The sequence below is a fragment of the Lissotriton helveticus genome, chromosome 4_1 (genome assembly GCF_964261635.1).
Source record: "Lissotriton helveticus chromosome 4_1, aLisHel1.1, whole genome shotgun sequence".
Taxonomy (NCBI): domain Eukaryota; kingdom Metazoa; phylum Chordata; class Amphibia; order Caudata; family Salamandridae; genus Lissotriton; species Lissotriton helveticus.
Genome location: NC_136063.1, coordinates 780,608,478 through 780,630,470, shown reverse-complemented (window position 1 = coordinate 780,630,470; position 21,993 = coordinate 780,608,478). Strand labels below are relative to the sequence as shown.

Here is a 21,993-nt window from a genome sequence, read left to right as displayed (position 1 = left end):
CTGAGGAGATCAGAGAATCCAACTGCTTCTGGGTGGAGTGGCTTCTTCCTTGCTGTTCTCTCCTGTAAGGGGGCGAAGCAGTGAATTATGCTGCATAGTGGCTTTTGATCTTGCTCTTTTTTCTCTCTGCTGGTTGCAGTGACTCCTCTGACACATTGACGGACCCAATGGTCCTATTGGCCTACTCCTGGCATCCAGGGGGCATGGGCACGTGACTGTCCAAACACGGTCTGATCTTCTGGGTGGCTGCCCCAACAGACTTAGTGCCCCCTTCTTAGCATGGGGGGTCATAGACACAGACGACAGACCCAACAGTCTTAGTTGCAATGGGTGGCAGTTCCAATAGTCTCCGTGGCAATGGGCAAGGGTCCCAACAGTCTCTCGGTGGCCCCCTTCCTGATTTATGGGGTGGCAAGTTACAGACCTGTGCGACAGCCCGAGTGAGATAAGTGACACCGGGCGAAGGCCTGAAACTTTACAGAAGCCCCGTCCGAGGTTTCTGACTTCAATCAGAGAGCAGAATGCTCTTATGGAACACCAGTACTGACTAGATAGGGCAGCTCACACTCCGCTCACCGGGATGCAGTCTGCAGAATCCCTGCTGTGCCTTGTTCCCTCTTGACTATTCCTCCTCCTCACCGGGCACACAAAGGTCTAGGCAGATAGGCAGAAGGCTGGTGTTCCAGGCATAAGTCAACTGTTCTTGGATTCCAAGGTAATGGTATTTTTTTTTTGTTTAAATTTGTTTATTGGGTTTTAGGTTGCTTTTACATGGATAATACGACGGTGTACATTCAATGCTAAACGATCATTACAAAGATTGGAAGGACATAACTACAATAGAGCTACGGATCTTGTTAGGCATTTCACAGTGCAGGGTCGTTGTCATCCTTTTGTCCTTTCTGTGTGCTTTGGTGGCACGTATCTCGTGGATTCCCAGCCCAACGTCAGTGTTCTCCATAAGTGGGATCGTTCTGTACATGTTAGACTATCTGCTGCACCCGTAGGGGGGCGAGCTCATGTCGTGTCAGGTACTGTGAGAGTGGCGCCATGGGCATCTGAAGCATGTGGGTGATACGTGATATCTCGTGGCCCCGTGTTGACTCTATGTGTGCAATCAATTGGTTAGTAACGTGTACGAGCAGCATTCTGACTAGTTCAAGCTTGCCTACTTACCCAGTAACTATGGGAGTGAACTAGTAAACTCGGGGATGGGGCGAGAGTGAGGAGGGGGCGAGAGGTGGGTTTTTTTTAGGTCACTGCGTGGAAGTACAGTATGTGTATTTGTAAGTCGTTAGGAATAGGTCTTTGGCGAGCGTCAGAGGTTCGCGGCTGGATTTCGGGGGGCCAATGCTCGCAGTCACCTCCTGTTGGCGTGTAGAGTCCATGATGTGTTTATGGAGGCAAGGGGGCCGGCGTCGTCAGTCGTGGCTGGGATTGAGTGGCAGTAGGGGACTCCTGCGGGCATGTCGTCTGTGTGAAGGTGTATAGTAGTTGGGCCCACTCCTGGGATATGGGAGTTTTACGATGTCCCCGCACCTCCTCTTCCCGAAGTATCTCCTCTTCCGCCTTACCCCATTTAAGTACCGCACCTATCCACGCTGCCTCCGGTGGCCCCGCGGGGGCTCTCCAGTGCATGGCGATACTGCGTTTTGCTAAGAGGATTGCTAGTGATAGGAATCGGTATTTTGTTTTCTCAGTTTTCCGTTTACGGAAAATTCCGAGTGCGCATGCCTCCCACGTGTTCATGACGGTAATGGTTGTGGTCTCTTCTAGGGCTTGGTGGATTGTGTCCCAATACTGGCGGAGAGCGGGACAATCCCAAAACATGTGCTTGAAATCTGCGCCTGGGGTGCGGCATCGGGGACATTCAAAGTGAGTGTCCGGGAAGAATCGTTGAAGGCGGCTCGGTGTGAGATAGGCCCTGTGGAGGACGTTGAACTGTATATTGCGGAACCTTGCGTTCCTGGAGACTTTTTTGGGGTATTCCAGGGCCGACTTCCATTCCCCGTCATGGACCACTCTGCCTAGTTCCGTCTCCCACTTCTGACGTAGAGACTGGAGGGACGGGAGGATTAACGAGCGCACCGCCCTGTAGAGCCAAGTTACTAAGTGCCTCCCCACACCCATGTGTAGAATCGAATGAATCACCGGATGCGTCGCCGGTTCTCCGGCCCCAAGGTTCCAGTGTGTCCCGCTGCTGTCCAGTAATTGCTTGTGTAGCAAAAACTGTCCAGGGGGTATGTCGTAACGGTCCATCAGTTGCTCAAACGTCAGCAACTGTCCGTCGCCGAACAAAGGTCCGATCTCTGTGACCCCCAGATCCGTCCAGACTCGGAGTATGCCCGGGGAGTAATACGATTCTCTGCGGGGGAAACCCACCAGTGGCAGCAAAGGCGAGTACGTTAGTTGTACTTTAGACATGCGGTGTATCCGCATCATGCACGTTCGGGCGACGGACACCTGTAGGGGACGAGTCCGCAGGAGTTTAGTGCCCGGTAACAGGAGTCTGACGATCGCGGCCTGCGAGAGAGGGCCGGTAGTTGTGTTGGTCTCTCCTGTGTGGCGCCCCGCCGTCCAGTAGGACAGCCACTGGAGTTGGGCCGCTAGAAAGTATGCCTCAAAGGCTGGTGCTCCCAGTCCCCCCTCCATGGTGGGAAGGTAGAGCGTGGTGAGCGCCACTCGTTTCCGGCCCCCTCCCCATATCAGGTCTATCAGAAGAGTGTTCAGTTCTCCGAAGAATGATCGAGGTGGAATCACTGGGAGATTCGCGAAGCTGTATAGCAGGCGGGGGAGCATGATCATTTTTGCCAGTGCCACTCGGCCTATGGGCGCCAGTGGGAGTGTCTTCCAGAAGGTGACCGCTGATCTAAGACCGGCCAGTGTCCTACGGTGATTCCCTGTGTATAGGTCTTCCGGGGTGTGGTACAGTCGTATTCCCAGGTATCGGGAGGCGTCGGCGTTCCAGGCGAGTGATTGAGCGCCCATTCAAATCTCGAATGGGGCCATATGGGGGCTTAGCGGGTATATGGACGATTTCCCCCAGTTGACTCTTAGGCCTGATACTGTCGCAAACTCCTCTAACGTTCTCCAGATGCTCGTCAGGTCGCTCGTGGCATCTCTAACGTAGATCAGGAGATCATCTGCGTACAGTGATACGCAGTGCCGCATATGCGCCAGGGGGATACCCCAGTCTTCCCCTTCACGTCTCAGGCGTATCGCCAAAGGTTCCACCGCTAGGGCAAACAAGAGGGGCGACAACGGGCACCCCTGTCTGGTCCCTCTGCTTACGGTGAATTCCGGGGAGATATAGGTGCCTATCCGGACCCTGGACCTGAGTTGGGTGTACAAGAGTTTAGTGTAAGTAATGAGGCGGGAGCCAAAGTTGTTCTTGGTGATGACTGCGAACAAATATGGCCATAGGAGGGTGTCAAATGCCTTCTCGAGATCTAGTATGAGGCAAGCTGCATTTGGGAACTGGGTTCGGGTCATGTCCTGGACGTGGAAGAGTCTACGGAGATTTTGAGACGTGTTGCGGTTTGGTACGAATCCGTTTTGGTCGGGGTGTACCAGTTGGGGCACGACTTGGGCATACCTGGTCGCTAACAGTTTCCCCATGATTTTACAGTCCGAGTTGAGTAAAGTGATCGGTCTGTAGGATGATGGGAGTCGGGGGGTCCCTGTGTGGTTTTAAGAACGACACTATTAAGGATTCTCTGAGGGAGCTTGGGAGGATTCCCGTCTTGGAAGCGTCGTCGAGCATAGTCTCTCCGCGGGGCAAGGTGTGTCATAAACGTCTGGTAGTACTCGAGGGGGAAGCCGTCCATTCCTGGGGCCTTGTTTCTGGCAAGCATCCCTATCGCTGCCTTAATCTCTGTCTGCGTTAGTTTTTTGTCTAGATCCTTGCGGAGTGCTGGCAGGATCTGGGGGATTGGTAGAGGGAGTAGGAAGTTGGACACCTCTAGGGCGTCGACTTGGCTGGAGGTTTGGTATATGTGCGAATAATATGTGTAGAAAACCTGCATAATCGCTACCTGGGAAGTTTGGAGGTGATCATTGTGGTCAGTGATTTCCGTGATGGGTTTCAGATCGGGGTCTTGTCGAGCCAACCATGCTAACAACGTGCCGCCCCTGTTGCCCTCCCGGTGCACCCTGCCGGCATATTTCCTGAAATTATATTTTCGTAGGTCCCGTAATGTCTCGGCATATTTCGTCTTAGCTGCTGCTATTTGCAACTGGGTCACCTCGCCGCGGTCATCTGCTTGCGACATGGCCGCTAGTTCCTGTTCTGTGGTATGTAGTGCGCCTTCTAGTATCTTTCGAACTCCTACCACTTGTTGAATGCAGTGCCCCCTCGCCACTACTTTGTGCGCGTCCCACTCCACTAGACTAGAGGACGCCGAGCCCGCATTGAGTCTGAAGTGTTCCTGCAGGTGTTCCCCGTGGTCATGTGTGAATGCCGGGCCAGTGAGGCACTCTCGAGGGAGCTTCCAGGTCGGTACTGGGGGGTGGGGTGGTTTCCATCGGAGGGTCAGGACATGGGCGTCATGATCTGATAGCACTCTGCCTAGGTAATCTGTGTGTCTGACTTTGGCGTGTATAGTAGGGGAGCAGAGAAATCGGTCAAGTCGCACCCGAAGATCGTGTGGAACGGAGTGAAACGAATACAGTTTCGTTGTGGGGTTCAGTGATCTCCATGTGTCCGTCAGTGTCCAGTGTCGTACCCACTCCTTGAATATTTCCGTCTGTCTGTGGATTGGTGACCGTGGTGGCGGGGGGTGGGACCGGTCGAGGGCCGTGTCTAGGACACTGTTATAATCCCCCCCTAGTAGCCATGGGGTGTGAGTGTAATGTGCCAGTGTATTCGTGAGCCGAGGCCAGAAGGCGTTTTGTTCCACATTAGGGGCATATATACTACCTATCAGGATAGATTGTCCATCTAGTTGTCCTTCCTGTAATACATAACGTCCCTCCTTGTCCACCACCCTGGATTGTTCCCGGAAGGGGACTCCCGGTCTGACCCATATAAGTGTGCCCCTGGCAAATGCGGAGTACCCTGTGGCACAGATCGTGCCCCTCCATTTCCCCTGCAGCTTGCTGGTTTCAGTTGTCGTCAAGTGAGTCTCTTGGAGGAGGGCTATATGAGCCTGTTGTCTCTTTAGGTATGCATAGACTGCGTATCGTTTGCTTGCTGTGTGTAGCCCCCTGACGTTTAGTGTGATGAAGGTAAAGTCAGAGTTAGGGGGTTTAGTCATGTAAGGATGTCTATCGTGTTAGTCGATGTACTCTCCCCCTCACAGTTATACTCAGCGTCAATCTCGCTCGCGTGACCTCCCTCTGTATGCGATAGCGCCGTGACCAAAGTACCACCTCCCGTGCAGGTATCAGGGTCAAAAGGGAAAGGACGTAACCTGGAAACAACATATGGGAAACAGTCCCAACTGAAGGGGCTCGCTGCAAAGCATGGTGAGCCCAAACTGTACCTCTCGTACTGTCTCTAGTTCGTTTGGTGTGGGGGGGTGCTGAAGCGGTGGGACCCTGATCTCGGGTCGAGGCCACCTGCCGCATTGTGTCTCTGCGTGTGTGTATGCCACCACCCGTACCTAAGGGGTGCTTTCCCGACGTCCCCCGTCGGTAGGTTGCTCCAACAGGTCATTCTTACCACCAGTTGCAGTAGTTGCCATCAGATGAGTGTATCCGCCGTTTGCGGGGTCACCAGCGGTGGGGAGGCTGAACCATCTCTGGAGGTGCGGATGTCGCTCTGGCCCTCGTCATCGGACGTGAAGATGTGAGGACCTCGGTCCATCTCCTGCCCGCCGTCCCGTTGGTTGACCTCCGTCGCTGCTTGGATGGCTTTCCGTCGGTCTGCTATGATTTGCTCCAGGCCTGGGACCCGCTTGGTTTTGGGCGACGGTGGTCGATTCATCTGCGTGAGAGTGACCTTCCTGGCGCATAGTCGTCGTCGTTTGGTGGACTCAGAGCTTGACGGCGTGTCCTCACGGTCTGATCGGGGTTGACTGCGGTGATCCAACCAGTGTCTTGCCTCCTCGGGATCTGTGAAGAAGTGTGTTGTATCTTCATAGATGATTTTGAGGCGGGCCGGGAAAAGGAGGGCATATTGAATCTTATGTTGTCGCAGGGCTTGCTTTACTGCCAGGAATGTAGCGCGTTGGCGTTGCACTGCTTGTGAATAGTCCGGGAACACCATCACATTCTTGTCTTCCACTCTAAGGACTTGCGCTTGTCTGGCCGCCCGTAGAATCGTGTCTCTGTCCTGATAGTGGAGGAGCTTCAGAATGAATGGTCTGGGTGGGAAGCCAGTACGAAGGCGGCCAGTCGGGACCCTGTGTGCCCTTTCTACTGAAAAGAACGGCGTTAGATCTTGAGTCCGGGTGAACGTTTTAATCCAGGTCTCTGTGAATCGGATAGGGTCTTCCTTCTCCACTCCCTCCGGCAGATTGATCAGACGTATGTTACTCCGTCTAGAGCGTCCTTCTAAGTCGTCCGTCTTGCGTTCGAGAAAAGCGACCTTCTCTTGCAGGTCCTTGATGGCTTTCTGATTGAGTTGGACTTGGGGTTTCAGTACTTGGATCGTGTGGCTCTCTTGCTTCACCTTATCCGCCAGCTTCCTGTGATCGTCGCGTAGCAGGGTGACGTCCGAGGCCAGTTCCCCAAATTTAGTTTCCATGGAGACCCGGGAGTGCTCGATGGCCGCTAGGACTTTGTCTAGTTTTGCGGACATGTCCGATTCCTGCGGAGGACCTCCGGTCTTCGATCCACGTGAGGGGCCCGGGGACGGTGATCTTCTCTGAACCGGCGCCGGTGTCACGGGCACCGTCCGTTGTGATCGCCCCATGGGTGTCGCTGGCGACCCGCCGATCCGGTCCGACCGTTAGATGTGGTTCAGGCTCCTGTCCTCTGCAACGTTGTGTGAGCCGGGTCTCCGGGATCTCCTCCTTTCGGTGTGAATCTATCAGGCTCCCCGCTTTTGGGGGTCTATGGTACGTCTTTGGTAGGGGGAACAGACTCTTCCCGTCTGTACTGTTGTGGTCACCTGATGCGTGCAGTCACCGGGGGTCAACACTTCCCAGGGGGTCTCGGGTCAGTCACCGGGGGTCATCGGTTAGGTATCAGAGCTCATCACTGGAACGCATGTGGTAATGCCCCCTGATATTCCCCGGCGCGTAGTCCCCAGGTGGTATTCCGCGGCGCCGGCCCCTGAGCATCGGAACCAGAGCTCCGGAGTCCTCCTCAGACAGATCGCCCCGGCGGCGCCATTTTGGGTTGGGGTCTACTCAGGATCCTCCGCAGTGAGCCTCCTCGGTGTCCAGCTTCTTTCGGTTGGGTCCACATCGGCTTCCCCGGGTATTTACTGCGGTGGGTCAAGGGGGTGGTGCCTGTCTGGGCTCTCCCGCCTCAGAGGGAGCGCACTCGGCGCTCCGACTGCCGTGCGTCTGCTTCGAGTCCGGGGCTCACAGCTCACCATCGGATTCCGTTGTATCTTGTGATCGGGAGTCCGCTCCGGGTGTCTCAGCTTACCGGTGATGTGCGTTGGTCGCTCCCGGGTCCGACATTGGTGGGTACCGCTCTGGGTTTTCGAGACCTCCCGCGTCAGTCCATGGGCGCCGCCATTTTGGGGGAGGACCCGACGAGGGCGTCAGGAGCCGGTGCAGGCACACCCCGGACTCGCCGTGTCTCTCCGAGATCTCTCAGGCTGTCCCGGGAGTCTCCCTCTGCAGTTGGTGGGGTTATTTTTGCGGGATGGTGGCTTTCATTGTCGGTGCGACGGGTAGCCCTCTGGAGCTCTAAGGGAGCCCGTCCGCCATCTTGGCTACGTTAGCCACGCCCCCAGCTGGGATACTGGTATACCGTGATTCCCAGTCCTGGTTACATCAGCCTGAAGTCTTGACAACCTTCTCTATCCTGATTAACAGGACTGTTGAACAAATTGTGGGACTCTGGCTATATAGTGTCTTCGACTTTGAATTTCAGTTTGTGGGTGTATGTTCCTTTTCAAGTGCTCTCCTATTCACTGCCCTTTGTCAAAGGGACAGTCTGCCACAGCAGATGTGGCTCGAATATGATTGACAGATGAAAGAAGCCAAGGGTGTAACCGGGTATCACACCTGGCTTCCAGCCTCCACTTAATTCTGACCCACAAAGGTCCAATGGCCTAAGCCTTTCTCTTTATCAAGATACCCTGGTCCACCAGGCCAACAGTATCAGTGCCACCATCTTTCTGCAATGCCCCACTGACCAGTAACTATTCCTAGAATCAAAGAGATCTTTGATGTGAACAGAGGATGCTCTGCTCCCTTCTCCTTCAGTGAGTTGTTACCACCTCTGCCGTTAGCAATCCACATATCCTGTCTGGTGGTTGCAGTCCTCACCTACACAAATCTGTTCAGGCCCTGGGTTTCCAAAATGGAACCCACAGGTCTCCATGTTAAGTACCATTCACAGGTACACATGCAAGTATCACTCGCTGTCCGGCGCTACACTCAGTCCATGCAGGCCAAGGGTAAGTTAAGTTCATAGGCACAGAACTTTACATGACTGGGCTAGTACGCCCCATTCCAGTGACACTGTAAAAATGCCTGTTCAAAGTACTAATTGCGAATGAACACAAAAGTTGGTATGCTGCCACCACCATGCACGTATCACTTAATCCAGGTAAGGGCAGAAGCCCTGTACCATCACTAGGGTAGCACTTGGTGTGCCCCTCTCAGTCTAACCAGACTACATTACTGGGAAACAGACCTAGATCATGGTGCCCACGCAGTATCCGTGTTTGCCCTTGACAAAAAATCATTGTAAGGGGTCTAGATATCCATGCAGCTGGGGTATTCGGGGCAGGGCTACACGTCTGTCACAAGGCAGGAGATTTTCTTGTCCCAGTTGTCCTTTACATCATAAAATCCAATGTAAAAACATACAGTTCAGAAATATAAACATTTGTGATATCACTCTTTGGCATTCCAGAAAGATGTTCTTTGTACGAAGTTGCTAGTTCTAGTTCTCACAATGTACAGCAACCTGTTTCACAGTTGAGAACTGCTTAGCTCTGTAAGAACAGTAACCGAAAATACAAGAAACATTCTATTACAAAAGGTCTCAGACAGCTATTGTCCAAAATATGTTATATTAACTCTACATTACCTGTACTAAACATATTTGTTAGCACATTTAATAATTTAAACGTTCTAAGAGTATTCTGATCTTTAGTTTTACAGGCAATAGTTAATTAGAGACTATTTACATTCTATGAAACTTAGAACCCGCTGTTGTAAGTGTATTTTGTGGGGTAGGAATGAAAAAAACACATATACTCACCTGTTTGATTGGATGCTACACAGTCTCATGCCACACATAGTGACGCTAATATAATGCCATATCAAAACGTGTTCTAACACATCCTAAATTCTTCCTATTTATCGTCCATCCATATTAAAACTAATGATATTATTTAATTGTAAAAACGTTTTCAAATTTTTAATTGTGCGCTTAAGGTGCTGCTTGCCCTTAGATTAATAAAAAAAACACTCAAAGCCTAATATAACTAAATCAAGATTACATCTTAATTGATTTTGAAAACCGGTATTGTGGCACCAAATGGAAGGCTGGCGGATCGCTGCTAATGATGATAATGGTTAGTTCTGGAAAGAGTATAAACTCTCTATTAGCTATTTATAGTGGATAGCATCTTGTGGCCATAACCTTCTTAGACACTTCTTACCTCTAATGCTACAGAGACTTATTTCTTCATATCACGGGATGCATATGATTTGATTTTTTTTTCTCCCTTAACATCCAGCCCTCAAGGAGTGAAAAATGTGCTACTTTTTGTCACTTGTCTTAAATTTGTCTCAATGAAACACAATTGAAAATCTATAAGCCATTCTTTAGCAGACAGAAAGTCTCATCATATTTCCCCCCCAAGTTAGGCCTTTTCATGTTTAATATTTCCATTGCCAAATATCGCATTTTTAACCATTCACTGCTAGATTGCATACTATGATCTCCCTTTGGGCTCCGGTCAACTTACTCCTGAGTATACTCGAACAAAAACCATAAATATATTTAAAACTCAAATGTTATGATAAGTCGTTAAAGACAATTTTTCTATATTAAAGCACAACAGCTTAATAATGTAAGAACTATGGGGCAGATGTAGGAGCCCTTATACCGGTCGGAAACGGCCGATTTCGGCCGTTTCCGACCGGTATTGGGGTTTTCAGATGTAGGGGGCTGATAATTACAGAATCGGTATATTTACTGAATCGGTAAAATTACCGAATTGGTAAATATACCGATTCTGTAATTCCAAATGTAGGTGGCACAGTTTACAGTGCCAAAGGCCCTTAAGAGTCGGTATTTTACCATACAATCCTATTGTGTGGTAAAATACCGAATTCAGGTGTGCATGCACATCTGTGCATGCACACCTGTGCAATGTGACACACAGCATGCCCTTAGGGCATGTATCTGTGCCACATGTCACACAAGCCTGTATTTGGGGTGCTAGATGGTGTCAAAGTGACACCCCCTGCATCCTTGCAGGATTCGGTATTTACCGATTCTGTAAATACAGAATCGGTATTTCCCATTGATTCCTATGGCCTTCAAAGCCCATGGGAATCAATGGGAAATACCGATTCTGTATTTACAGAATCGGTAAATACCGAATGTTACAGATTCGGTCATTCTGAATTTAAAATTACCTACATCTGCCTCCTTCCTATTTACCTACTCTTAAATACCGAATCGGTAAAATTCGGTATTTAAGAGTAGGTAAATCGCAATTACCTACATCTAGCCCTATACTGTTGCCATGCACAATAATGTGTAGTACTGCAAAAACATTATTAGACCTGTTAACCCTAAAAGCATTCCTATTTCAGTGAACAGATTGCTTTTAGACACACATATATGCGCTATGATATTTACAAATGGTTGGTATTCACTCAGTTCATTAAATTAAGCCATTTCTGTGTTTTTAAGTGCTTCTTTATTGATGCATCAACTCCTGAATTCAGATCAGGCCTCATAGGCAGTTCGGTAGAGGGAATGAGCAAAAGTATCCATTATAGAACCGTCCTAAAATTCTCTGTATTTTATACCATTTTAAAAACTTTTTTAACATGTTTCATGTTTTTTACAGGTAATACTCCCTACCGAGTACCCAGCGGAGGCACCACCGATTTATCAACTAAAGTAAGAAATGCCTTTTTACAGATGATAACGGTCTGAGTATCGTAAATCGCTTGTAGACTTTTCTGTTAATGTCATTCTTGCAGGGGCGTAGGGGACACAAAATTTCTGTGGGGGACATGGGCAACCTTTTGGACTTTCCAGTGGCCCTCTACAAATTAACCATTGTATGAGAGCTGTTCACTTTGTTAAATGAATACAATTGCATAATTTTGTAGTGAAACATTGATAAAGGCAGGTATGTGGTTACAGTTTGCAAGTATGCTTTAATTGTTATTTACATTCACAAAATAATTAGACCAAATGTGAAAAAAAACATGTTTTTGAATCTTACATGTTCATGCACCAAGCAAACAAAGGTGGGACAAAAAAAAGGAAGAATAAACGAATGCTCTTTGTAACATACCTAAACCTCAAAACGCAATTAGACTAATATTGGAATGTATTGGAGACAGGCTGCAGGCACACAGAGCTGTAAGAGCAGAAACATTTCCACTTTCTAAAAGTGGTGTATCTAAATAGTAATGTAAAATCAAACCTTACCAGTAAAGAAAATTTATGATTGCCATTCCAAAGATATAAAACATGATACACCTACTCCTTTCTAACCAGGAATTACAGCTTGAAAGAGTATTAAGGAATTCCCAATGTTCATCTCTGAGAGGAGTAGGCCACACAGTAGTGAAAAATGAATGTAGGTGTTTTTTCACTACAAGGATATGCAAAACTCGAAAGTACATGTCCTACCTTTTAGTAACGTAGCACCCTGCCCTATGGACTACCTAGGGTCTACCTTGGGGGTAACCAATGTGTAATAAAAGGGATGTTTAAGGCTTGGCAATGGGTTTTTAATACCAAGCCAACATGGCAGTAAAACTGCACAAACAGGCTCTGCGGTGGCAGGCCTGAGACATGTTTAAAGGGTGACTTTTGTGGTTGGCACAATCAGTGCTGCAGACCCACTAGAAGCATTTAATGTACATGCCTTGGGTATATGGTATACCAAGGTACAAAGTACTTACAAGTAAATTAAATATGCCAGTTGTGTATACACCAATGTTTCCACGTTTAGGGGAGAGGAGAAGTCCATGCACTTTAGCGCTTGTCAACAGTGGTAAAGTGCTCAGAGTCCTAAGGCTAACAAAAAGAATCAGCAAAAAGAGGAGGTAAGCATACAAAAAGTTTTGGGGAAGACCACCCTAAGGCTGGTAGGTCCAATAGTGTGGTATAGCATTCTGTGTGTCTGAGTATTGAAGTCAGTCGGATCCCTTTTGGAAACCCCTTGTTTAGCAGGGTACAAGAAGGTGAGCAAGAATAGTTTCTAAAACACTGGAAGTTTATCTTCTGCATTCCTGTGGCTGGAGGGTGGAGAAACCCTTACTGCATCGCACAGTATACACCACAATACAGAAACTTTTTAATTGTCTAATCTTGAGAAGCATTATTGCAGATGGATCATATGAGTGTAGAATGCTCTCAAACCGCATTATCTTGCACAAAAATATAAGAAGCCATATGAGATAAATTTGCAATAAGAATTAGCCTTGTGTGGGATGCTCACAAAAATGAGATGTACAGTGTTTGTGTGGAAGAGAGATGCTTAACAGTGTAAAAAAGCCTGCTGTGTGAGACACATGAGATCCTTACAGAAGATACGTATAGGGAGATATGCAGAATGAGGTGTGTGAGCAAAGCTCAGATATGAGGTATTATTGATGAACATCAGAAATATTAAGCCATTCTTGTCTCTTTTCCACTAAAAATACTGTCATGACTGGACTTTGGCCTCGCCGCCCTTGTGAGCATCTCACAAGCCTGCCTCTTGCCACTGAAAACTGTCCTACATGCTAAACTGGATTTATGACTTTATCCCTGAAATTCGATCACATTACTCTTCATTCCCATCGAATTACACTGGCCTCTTAATAAGGCAAGGATAACATTTAAAATGGATGCATAGCCTACAAAACCACTGTCGGAAAGTAGGATCTGCTTTCCTGGTTAGCCCCACTTTTTGCCGTCTGGTGTCAGTGTGTTTTGACTGTAGTCTGCTGTCCCTAGTATATGGTACTATGGTAACCAGAGCATAGGTACAAAAGGGGTCTTCCATGGGCTGCACATGTATTGTGCCACCCCGGGAGTCCACTTAAACTCTGACTACATGCCTGCCATTGCAGCATATTTGAGATGGTGCTTGCACCTCTCACGACAGATCTGTTTCCTTATATCTGAGGTCACCACACTTAAAACCTGTTAGTCACCCCATGGTAGGTACTTCAGTATTGAGGGCAGGGTGCTTGGTTACAAGTGTGAGGGTGCCCCTGCATGAGCAGGACACCCCTACAAACCCTGGAGTCGATTCTCCAGCCTTTGTAAGTGCGGTCAGCCATTTTAAGGTATATAGTGGACTTCAGTCATTACGAGATGTCCAACTATATAACGGCTGCACCGAACCTGGTCATGTTTGGTATCAAACATTTTTTTTTGTTTACATTTTTTATTGATTTCATCTGCATTAAACACAATACAATTCCATTTGGCCTACCCGCATAACCGCGTTGTACCCCCTCTCCACCTTAATTGGAGATCTGCATCTACCACAGGGTAGACCAATGTGTCCATGAGAGCGGGTAATGGTGGTCTACCTTCTAAGAGTGTATTCAACAACCCAAAGAACAAACATCCCCCTCTCCCCATCCCTATCCCCCCTGCCCCCCCAAGCACCCCCTCCGGTGTGTCGCAGTTCTGCTCCAGATGTAGCGCAAAGAGCGAGTGCATGGGATTACTAACGTGTGGAGCCTGTCCCCCTGGCAAACTCATCCGCGAGTCGCAGAACTCTGAGTCAGTGTAAACATTAGGAGAAAAAAACATTTTATGGGCTTTTTTTTATTCATGGATAGTATTTCTCCTTTTTAGATTTCTACACTGAGGGCTTAGTTGAGGAGGGAAGTAATATGACCATCTCTGAGGCAAGCGTATAGAGATGTACTGATGTAGACCCGCAGCATGAAGATTAATATATCTCTGTAGTCTGGTAATTAATAAAATACTGTTTTACTCACACAAGTGATGTCTGGAGTTGTTAAGAATTGTGCTTTTTGAGGACCTGAGATTGCTATGTCTGTTTCTACTTAAACTGATTTTCTTGTACTCTAGTGCTCCATGGTTGCGAAGAGAGGACCGCTTAGAAATCACAAACAGCTTGGAAGAGATCTATGTGTAAGTTAAAACGTTTTAATTTGCTCCTTTTTGAGAATTCTTTTACTCTATCAACTATGTCACCTTGATGTTACGGAAAAGTGCCTTGCAGCTGTGAGAGTAAAAGTTTCATTTAGTTTGAAGGGATTGGAATGGAAATGTTCATATATAGTTAGGTTTGGCAATAACGATTGTGAACATCGCAGTGAGAGAGGGTAGAAGACTAATCATGAACACCCGTGTACAATAGTTTGTATGTTACTCTTCAAGATCATGAGCATTTTTTTATATGAATGGATAAGTAAGGTGTGGATAATGTTTAATGGAGAATGACGAATGGATGCTGCCCACAGACAAACTATACGGTCAAACTGTTCCCTCACCATCTATTCCTCCATCTTGTTCTCTGTCTTCTGGATCTGTCTGGACCGATAACACAAGGTTTTCTGCAAGAGCAGACACCGATAAAGTTTACCTGTATCATGTCACATAAGCACCAGCCCCAAAATAAATTTCGAGATCAGAGTGCCTGCTCTTCTTTGGATCTCTCTTAGGTGCTAAACGTTTACCTATTCCTGACAGGTTAGATGCCCTGCTGAAATTCTGCTGGCCTGCCCCACTGTTGACTTTGCATGTGTGAAAGCCCAAGCCAGTTTAAGGATGCCAAAGTGGCATACACAGTGTCCCATCTACTATACACCATGTCTGAAGGTCTGCCCAGGATAACCCTACAAGTACGGTGGATCACAGACAGTGTTTCATCTAATTGATAACATTTTAACAAATTACATGCTGGTGGTTATCTCGCAGAGACAATTTTACCAAAGTATGAATTGCAACAGTAGCACATCTTGCATACATTAAAATGAACCAGGAAGGGTAGTTATGCTTTCAGCCATATGCTGAAAAAATGCAGATTATCTGCATTTCAGCATTCACAGGCGAGTTTTGTTGCAGTATCTTGCAGCCTCAGGATATTTGCAAAATGCAAACTGGATGAATGCCAGTGCTTTAAAGCATAAAAGAGCTAGACCCATCCATGGGTGGGGTGACGGTCCATCCTCCCATCTTCCATAGGGTTTCTTTGGGGGCTTGCGTTGCTGGTGGGAAACACTGTTGCTGCGTTTCGTATAGGGTGCCGATATTGCAGCAGTGCTGCAAAACCGGCCCCCTGTACAAAAATGTCTCCCACCGATCAAAAACGGGCCCTCACCCTTCTGGCCCACTGGGAAAACGCCTGGTGCCCGCTACGGCCAGTCCAGCCCTGGTCCTTCTTCTTTAAAATTGCAACTTCTCGATTGACTTGCATTGGGCACATGGCTGTGTTTCCACTCTGCATACTGCCCCCGTGGGGTTCCTGAGTACTTACCTTGGGTCGTTCCTTGTGTCCCCAGTTCCTCTGAGTCTTCTGGTCCAAGTCCAGTTCTCCTTTTCAGTTTGCATTCCACTTTCTTAGAGTTGAAACGCACTCTAGCCCGTCCATCAATGTCACTGTGCCAGGTGGCCCGGGTGGTAGTCCTGTCGTCCTCCATACAGGCGATTTTTCCCGGGCCCGTTGCATTAAAGGGCCCTTAAGAGGCTCCGGACTTCTCAATTGCACAGGGGGCTCAATATTCATAGCAGGTGTCCTTGACAGAGGGGGTCCAGGAGGAGATGCGTTGATTGCTTCCCCATATGAAGGCATGGAATGGCAGAGACATTTTCGTCTCTAATCCTGATATTGTCATCTAGTCAGATGCCAGAAAATCCGGATGAGGGGCTCGATGTGGGGACTCATCCACAGGAGGAAAGTGGTCCGTGGCAGAGTAACAGCTCCACATCAACTGTCTGGAACTAATAGCAGGTTAATTGCAGTCCAGTTCTGGACCAAGGAAAGAGTGAATTGCTGTGTGCTCCTAAAGATGGACAGTATGTCAGCGGTCAATATATCAATCACCTGGGAGGCTCCGATCAAAACTGCTGGTGAACTTGGCCAAGAAATTCTGGATGTTTTGCCTCTCCAACAACATATTGGTCAGAGAGGAGCAGATCGATGCTCGAGAGAGTGGTCTGATATGAACCTCTGGCAACGAAATCTAGAAGTTTTCAAACAAATCAACAATCGTTGAACGCTGTGGATCTCTTTGTGTCTTGCCTGGACCATCAGGTGGATCAGTACTTCAGTTGGAGGCCAGACCCTCTGGCGGCGCGACAGACGCATTCTTACAGAACTGGTCAGGGTAATAGGGGTACGCCCCCTTTGATATGATCATGAGATTGTTAATTCAGGTGCGGTGTCAACAGGCTTGCATAGTCCTCATCACACAGAATTGGAGGCCGGAAGTCTGGTTTCCAGTTCTTGGGATTCTTCAATCCATCTACCCCATGCTCCAGATCTCCTTCAGGATCCTCTACGGAATCCTCACTCATTAGTCAGTCAGGGGGGGTTACCACTCATGGCGTGGAGGATTGCAGGGAAAGATGGAGAGTCCCTGGGCTTTCAGAAGAGGCGAAGATGATGTTGGCCACAGCATGGGCCGACTGTACCAACAAACGATATAAGTCATCATGGTCCAGATGGTTTTGTTGGTGTGTACAAAAAGGTTGCGATGCCCTGGGGTACAATATTGTCCAGATCCTGAATTTCCTGGCGTTGCTAGTTTCACAAGGTTTGGCCTATAAGATGGTAAACACATTCAGATCGGCTGTTTCGGCAGGCCACATCCCGATTCAGGGTCATAAGGTAGGTGAGCATCCGTTGGTCTGCAAATTGATGAAGGGCATCCGCCTCTCCTTGCCACCGGAACCGAGGTATTCAGTTTTGTGGGATGTTAACCAGGTCTTATGCCTATTCAAATCCTGGCCATGAAATGATTTTCTGTCCCGTAAGCCGATTTCTGGTAAGTTGGTTATGCTACTATATTTCATTTCCTGCTGCATGGTTTCGGATGTAAGGGCCCTTGATTTGACAGACACTCTACCTCCCGTGGAGGTCTCACTGTAAGTGTTGGGTCAATAACGCAATAACGTTTGAAAGAGAAATCGAATTCTAGGTTGTCCTCTTTATCGCGGCAGAACTGCTCCTATAATAAAGGGCCAAATTATGCCATGGTTGTTTCCTGTACATTCTCGACCAGTAGAGGTGGGAAATTGGCTTGTATTGCTTGCTGTAATTAACACCATTTGGATCCTTATGCACTTAAGTTCCCGTGCTGGGTTCAAATGTGGAGTATGATTTAAGCCACTCATTTAGTTGCGGTGGATATTTTTAGGGAGAGTTTCCAAAGAGTTAAGATTTAAAAAAAATGAAAGGGCTGACCACAAAAATGCATTGGTATATGTGCTAAAACTATATTGCTCTTAACAAAGATTTGGAGTTCATTTTCTCTGTTAGCTTGTCTGAAATCGCAAAATTACTTGCAGGAAGTGAAAATGTCTAGGCTAGCGGCATTAGGGCCAAGTTACTGCCCTTGGTTACTCTTAATGAAAACTAAAGCAAAGAGCATACCAGCTTCTCTACTCAAATAGAGCCATGTTGCTGGAGGCACAGTGGTGGGCACATGCAATCAGATTCCCTCCCCTATATATACATGGAGGTCGGCGAGTACATGAACCTGCATGGTCCTTAAAGGATCTATGCATGTATATGTAATGTATTTAATATCTACCTGTAGTCTAGGAAAAGTCATTAAATTCTGCACCCCAATGCTCATGCCTAGTGATGTTGATTTACGTAAACCTTCAATGGAGACTGTGAGCTATTTTGCCTTATTTCCTTTTGATTAAGAATAAGTGTTGTATCAAAGATGTTCAGCTTGGTCTTAGACACTGTGAGATTGGAGGATCATTTTTCATTTTTTTTGAAGGATAGTGAAGGAGCGTGTACTTGCTGCCAGTACTTTTGACAAACGTATGACAAGCTTTTGTGGGATGAGCTTGAAAAATAATAACTCTTGGGAGTGGAACATGACCAACTTTTCTTTAAAAACATGCTTGTAAGCTAGAGTAGTGCTGGCATGTGAAAAGACTATGTGAAAGATAATGATCTAGTACAGGTTAATAATGAAGCATGTGACCCTGTGAAGGAGCTTGGTAAAAGTCCACTAAGTGTTTGCATTGGTAGTGAAAACAGCTCGGACGTATGTTGGCAAACCCTGCAGTTTCCTCTTGGATGATTGAGATGATGCCGAAGATCTTGGCGCATTTTTTGTGGCTGGGACAGTGGCTAGGAACTGCTAAACCTTTATAGTGCTACCAGAGTTAGGGAGGACCACAAGGGAGGAGAATGCGTGTTATACACGTTTGCCTCACATGCTGGAATTGTGTTTTTAACACAAAGGACCAAAAGGGCATGACAAGGATGGATGTTGTATGTGAGTGATGGGGCAGGGGAAAAACATAGTGGAGCTGGATTTAATTAAGTGTTCAAGTTGAAGATAGAAGATTAACTTGAACCTTTTTCAGGTAAAGTTGGAGGGATGTGGTGAACCTACCCTACCCAAATGTTGACGTTTAGGAACCTACGTGTAAGAATCACATTGTTGAAATCTAAGTAGTAGGTGCCCAGGCATATGCTAGCAAATGACTGTTCATACCGTAGTTTTAGTGGCTGATGTATCAAGCTGATAAACCACAAAAACACACAGTTTATCCTTGAGTTTTCATCCATTGAGTACTAGTACGTAGGTGTTTAGGGGGAACTGCCGAATAACAGTGTATCTATCATTTGTATATCCTACCTAAAGAACAGTCTTTGTCTGCTGAATGAACCCAATTAGTTGATTCACAGCTCTATAAACTAGCATAGCAACACTGTTCGTAAACAAGTTTTGAAAAGAATTTGAAGTACACTTTTCAGTAAGATGCGTTCTATTAACTCACATATATTAAAATTGCCATCTGTGTCACTGCCATCCACATACCATAAGAACTTTTGAGTAAGTGTACTATTTTTGTATGTGTTTCGAAGGTTGGAATGGGGTCTTTATGATGATGTTGAAAAGCTGTGGTTTTGTTTGTTTTCTAGGCAGTGCCTTGGTGAAAGTATTCTGTACCAGTGGGTGGAAAAGATCCGGGAAATACTTCTTGAAAAATCTTGCTTTGTTGATTCAGGTAGAGTCAGTAGAACATGTACGATTTACTGAAATGTCCAGGCCATATTATTCATTTTGAACAGCATCTTTACAATAATGTTCCATCATGAGTGACTTAGCCTCCTCATCATGCCCGTTGTCTTCAAAGTCAAAGAGAGACCACAGTAAAGTCAGGAAGAGCTTCTTAGTCCCGTAGCTTAATACACATTGGTTGAAAATGATCTGTGGCTGAGCGGCACACATCTTACGCTGTTAACGGCCTGGGTAATCAAACTGTTATAGATCTATAGGTAACATCCCTGGGAATTGTTTCCCTGAATGGTAGAGTCCCAATAATTATTCGGACAAACTCACAGCAAATACAGTAGTAGCAGTACCATCTTTCTCCGCCAGGGATTTGTTTTCTTCTCCCCTGGGACTCTCTTCTAAGCCTGTGTGCTGAAGTGGTAGTATACCCAACTCCATCATAAGTACATTTCAAAGCCTGCATTATCTTGCTGTTTCACAGTGTAGCATGTAAGTATACCTTTAATCTTGTATTTGGGTTGCTGGTTTGTGGGTTGGGTTTGGGTTCATGGATTGGTGAAGCTAGTCTCAAGCATGCAAAAGCAACCAACTCTGATCCGGCTAAGTTCTGGAAAATCACCCCTGCCGCAATCAGTTTAAAGGGAATAAAAAGTGTCAGGGGGCACCCCACAAACTTGATAAGATGGAGGTCTTGCCTTCACCCAAACAAAGAAGATGCTCTGGGTCTAATTATGGAATCGAATAAGTAGAAATGATGGGCTCCTCTTCCAGGGAGTAAAGAGAACCGAGAACTCCATCTTTATGCTGGACATGGGTAAGGCGATAGCCGAGCACAAGATCTTAATGTCCTCATAGATCAGCAAGTAGAGTTGTGTGATTTACCTTTTTATTATGTTAAGTATGTTGATGCAATTCCAAGTAGGAGGGTTGTTTGAATTTGGACAGATTAGGGGTCAAGAGCTGTGGTTCCCCTTGTGAAGTGGCATACAAGCCAGGGCATAGAGATCCCACTGATGAATTCTGCTAAAGAGCATGTGCTAGGCGATTCCAATTAAATCTTAAACAAGAAAACATTAAATATTTACTTACTTTGGTCTCACTGGATGATTGAAAAGAATATTACAACAAGAAATGCCTTTTTAGGAACCCCGTGCCTTTATATGTCTCAGGATACACAGCTACACCTACTGCATTTGGTTACCGGCAAGGTATTGCATTTTTCAGGTACAACATTAGCCAAATCTAATTCACTTATGGGAGGAGTGCATCCGCGCTGCTTTGTGGCGTTTGGTGAATTTGGAAATGTTACACATGGTATCTCCGACCCTGGTATGCACCGCTGCTAGGAGAGTCACGGCATTTTGGAGACTGTGAGAGTGTGTATATATATATATATATACATTGAAGTTTTGAACATTGCAATAGACACCTACAGATGTAGTTACCTCGATGGACAAGAGAGGCGAGGAGATCGCGAAAGAAAAGAAAAAGGAAACTAGAGAGAAACATTTGTGCAATCATTAATGTAATACGAGTAGGGTAGGTAATAGCTTATCATACATTATAGTTCTTAGTATAAGAATAAATGGTCTAAGACTCTAATAGGTAAGCTAGCCACTGAAATATATAAAAGGCTGACTCAATTGGTCATTTTGTGGAAAAGTAAATTTTGCCATGTTCTGTGTCACTACGTGTCATCCATCATATGTTATGTGTGCATGACCAATATGCATATGTTATTCCCCATGTCCGATTCAAGATGCAATTACAGTTGTGTCCTCCTCTAGTATGCCAGTTTCCAGTCCCCGTGAATACTACGAATATCAGGCTTATGTAAAGTAATGTTGCCACGCTTCTCAGTGTGCACGTTATTTCATTATAAAGTCCCCGTTTCCAGGCCTCAACAGGGCCCGGACATCAGATTCAGCTCCTGTCTCCTGAGCCTCGCTGAGGAGCGATCCAGCCCCCACCTGTATCCTCGACCTTTCACTTACTTCCTGCCTCGCAGTGCCCGGTGCAGCTTGGCTCTGCCTCTGAGTCTGCCAAGACTATGTTATGATTCCAGCTATCAGTTTAGTCCTCCTTCTCTGCATTCCTAAGCTACTGAACTGCATCAATAGTTTCCGTCATTGTCTAGCCTATGCGGCTCCATGTTAAGAGAAATACTGTATTTAATGGTCATTTAGTATTCTTCATCACGCACTACATGTAGAATAAATGCATGCTCCAGTCTTAGAGTCAGTTAGCTTTTCCCCTCATGACTTCTAGTTTATATCAACATGTTCCCTAAACATCAGATACTAGATAGGGTTTAGGTACATGTCGCTCCGACCCTCCAGACTTTAGTCTCTGCTCCTAGCACAGAGTTCATAGCCCCCAGCTTCTCCTCGTAACACGTCATTGCCAGTTTTGCGCGCACCATCAGGTTAGAGGTCCCGGCTCCTTAGGTAGCCCCCTCCTATGTTTCCGCCCATTCATGACATAT

General features: G+C 46.8%; 1 protein-coding gene across 2 annotated transcripts in view; it reads left to right on the top strand.

Moving 5' to 3' along the window:
- The window catches only part of IMPACT (impact RWD domain protein), a 267,241-nt gene that overhangs the window by 77,178 nt on the left and 168,070 nt on the right, over positions 1 to 21,993 (top strand). For both annotated transcript variants that reach the window (XM_078687411.1, XM_078687410.1), the window contains 3 exons: positions 11,162 to 11,214; positions 14,368 to 14,430; positions 19,415 to 19,500. In XM_078687411.1, the coding sequence (XP_078543537.1) occupies positions 11,162 to 11,214; positions 14,368 to 14,430; positions 19,415 to 19,500 (202 nt within the window). The remainder of the gene's footprint in view (positions 1 to 11,161; positions 11,215 to 14,367; positions 14,431 to 19,414; positions 19,501 to 21,993) is intronic.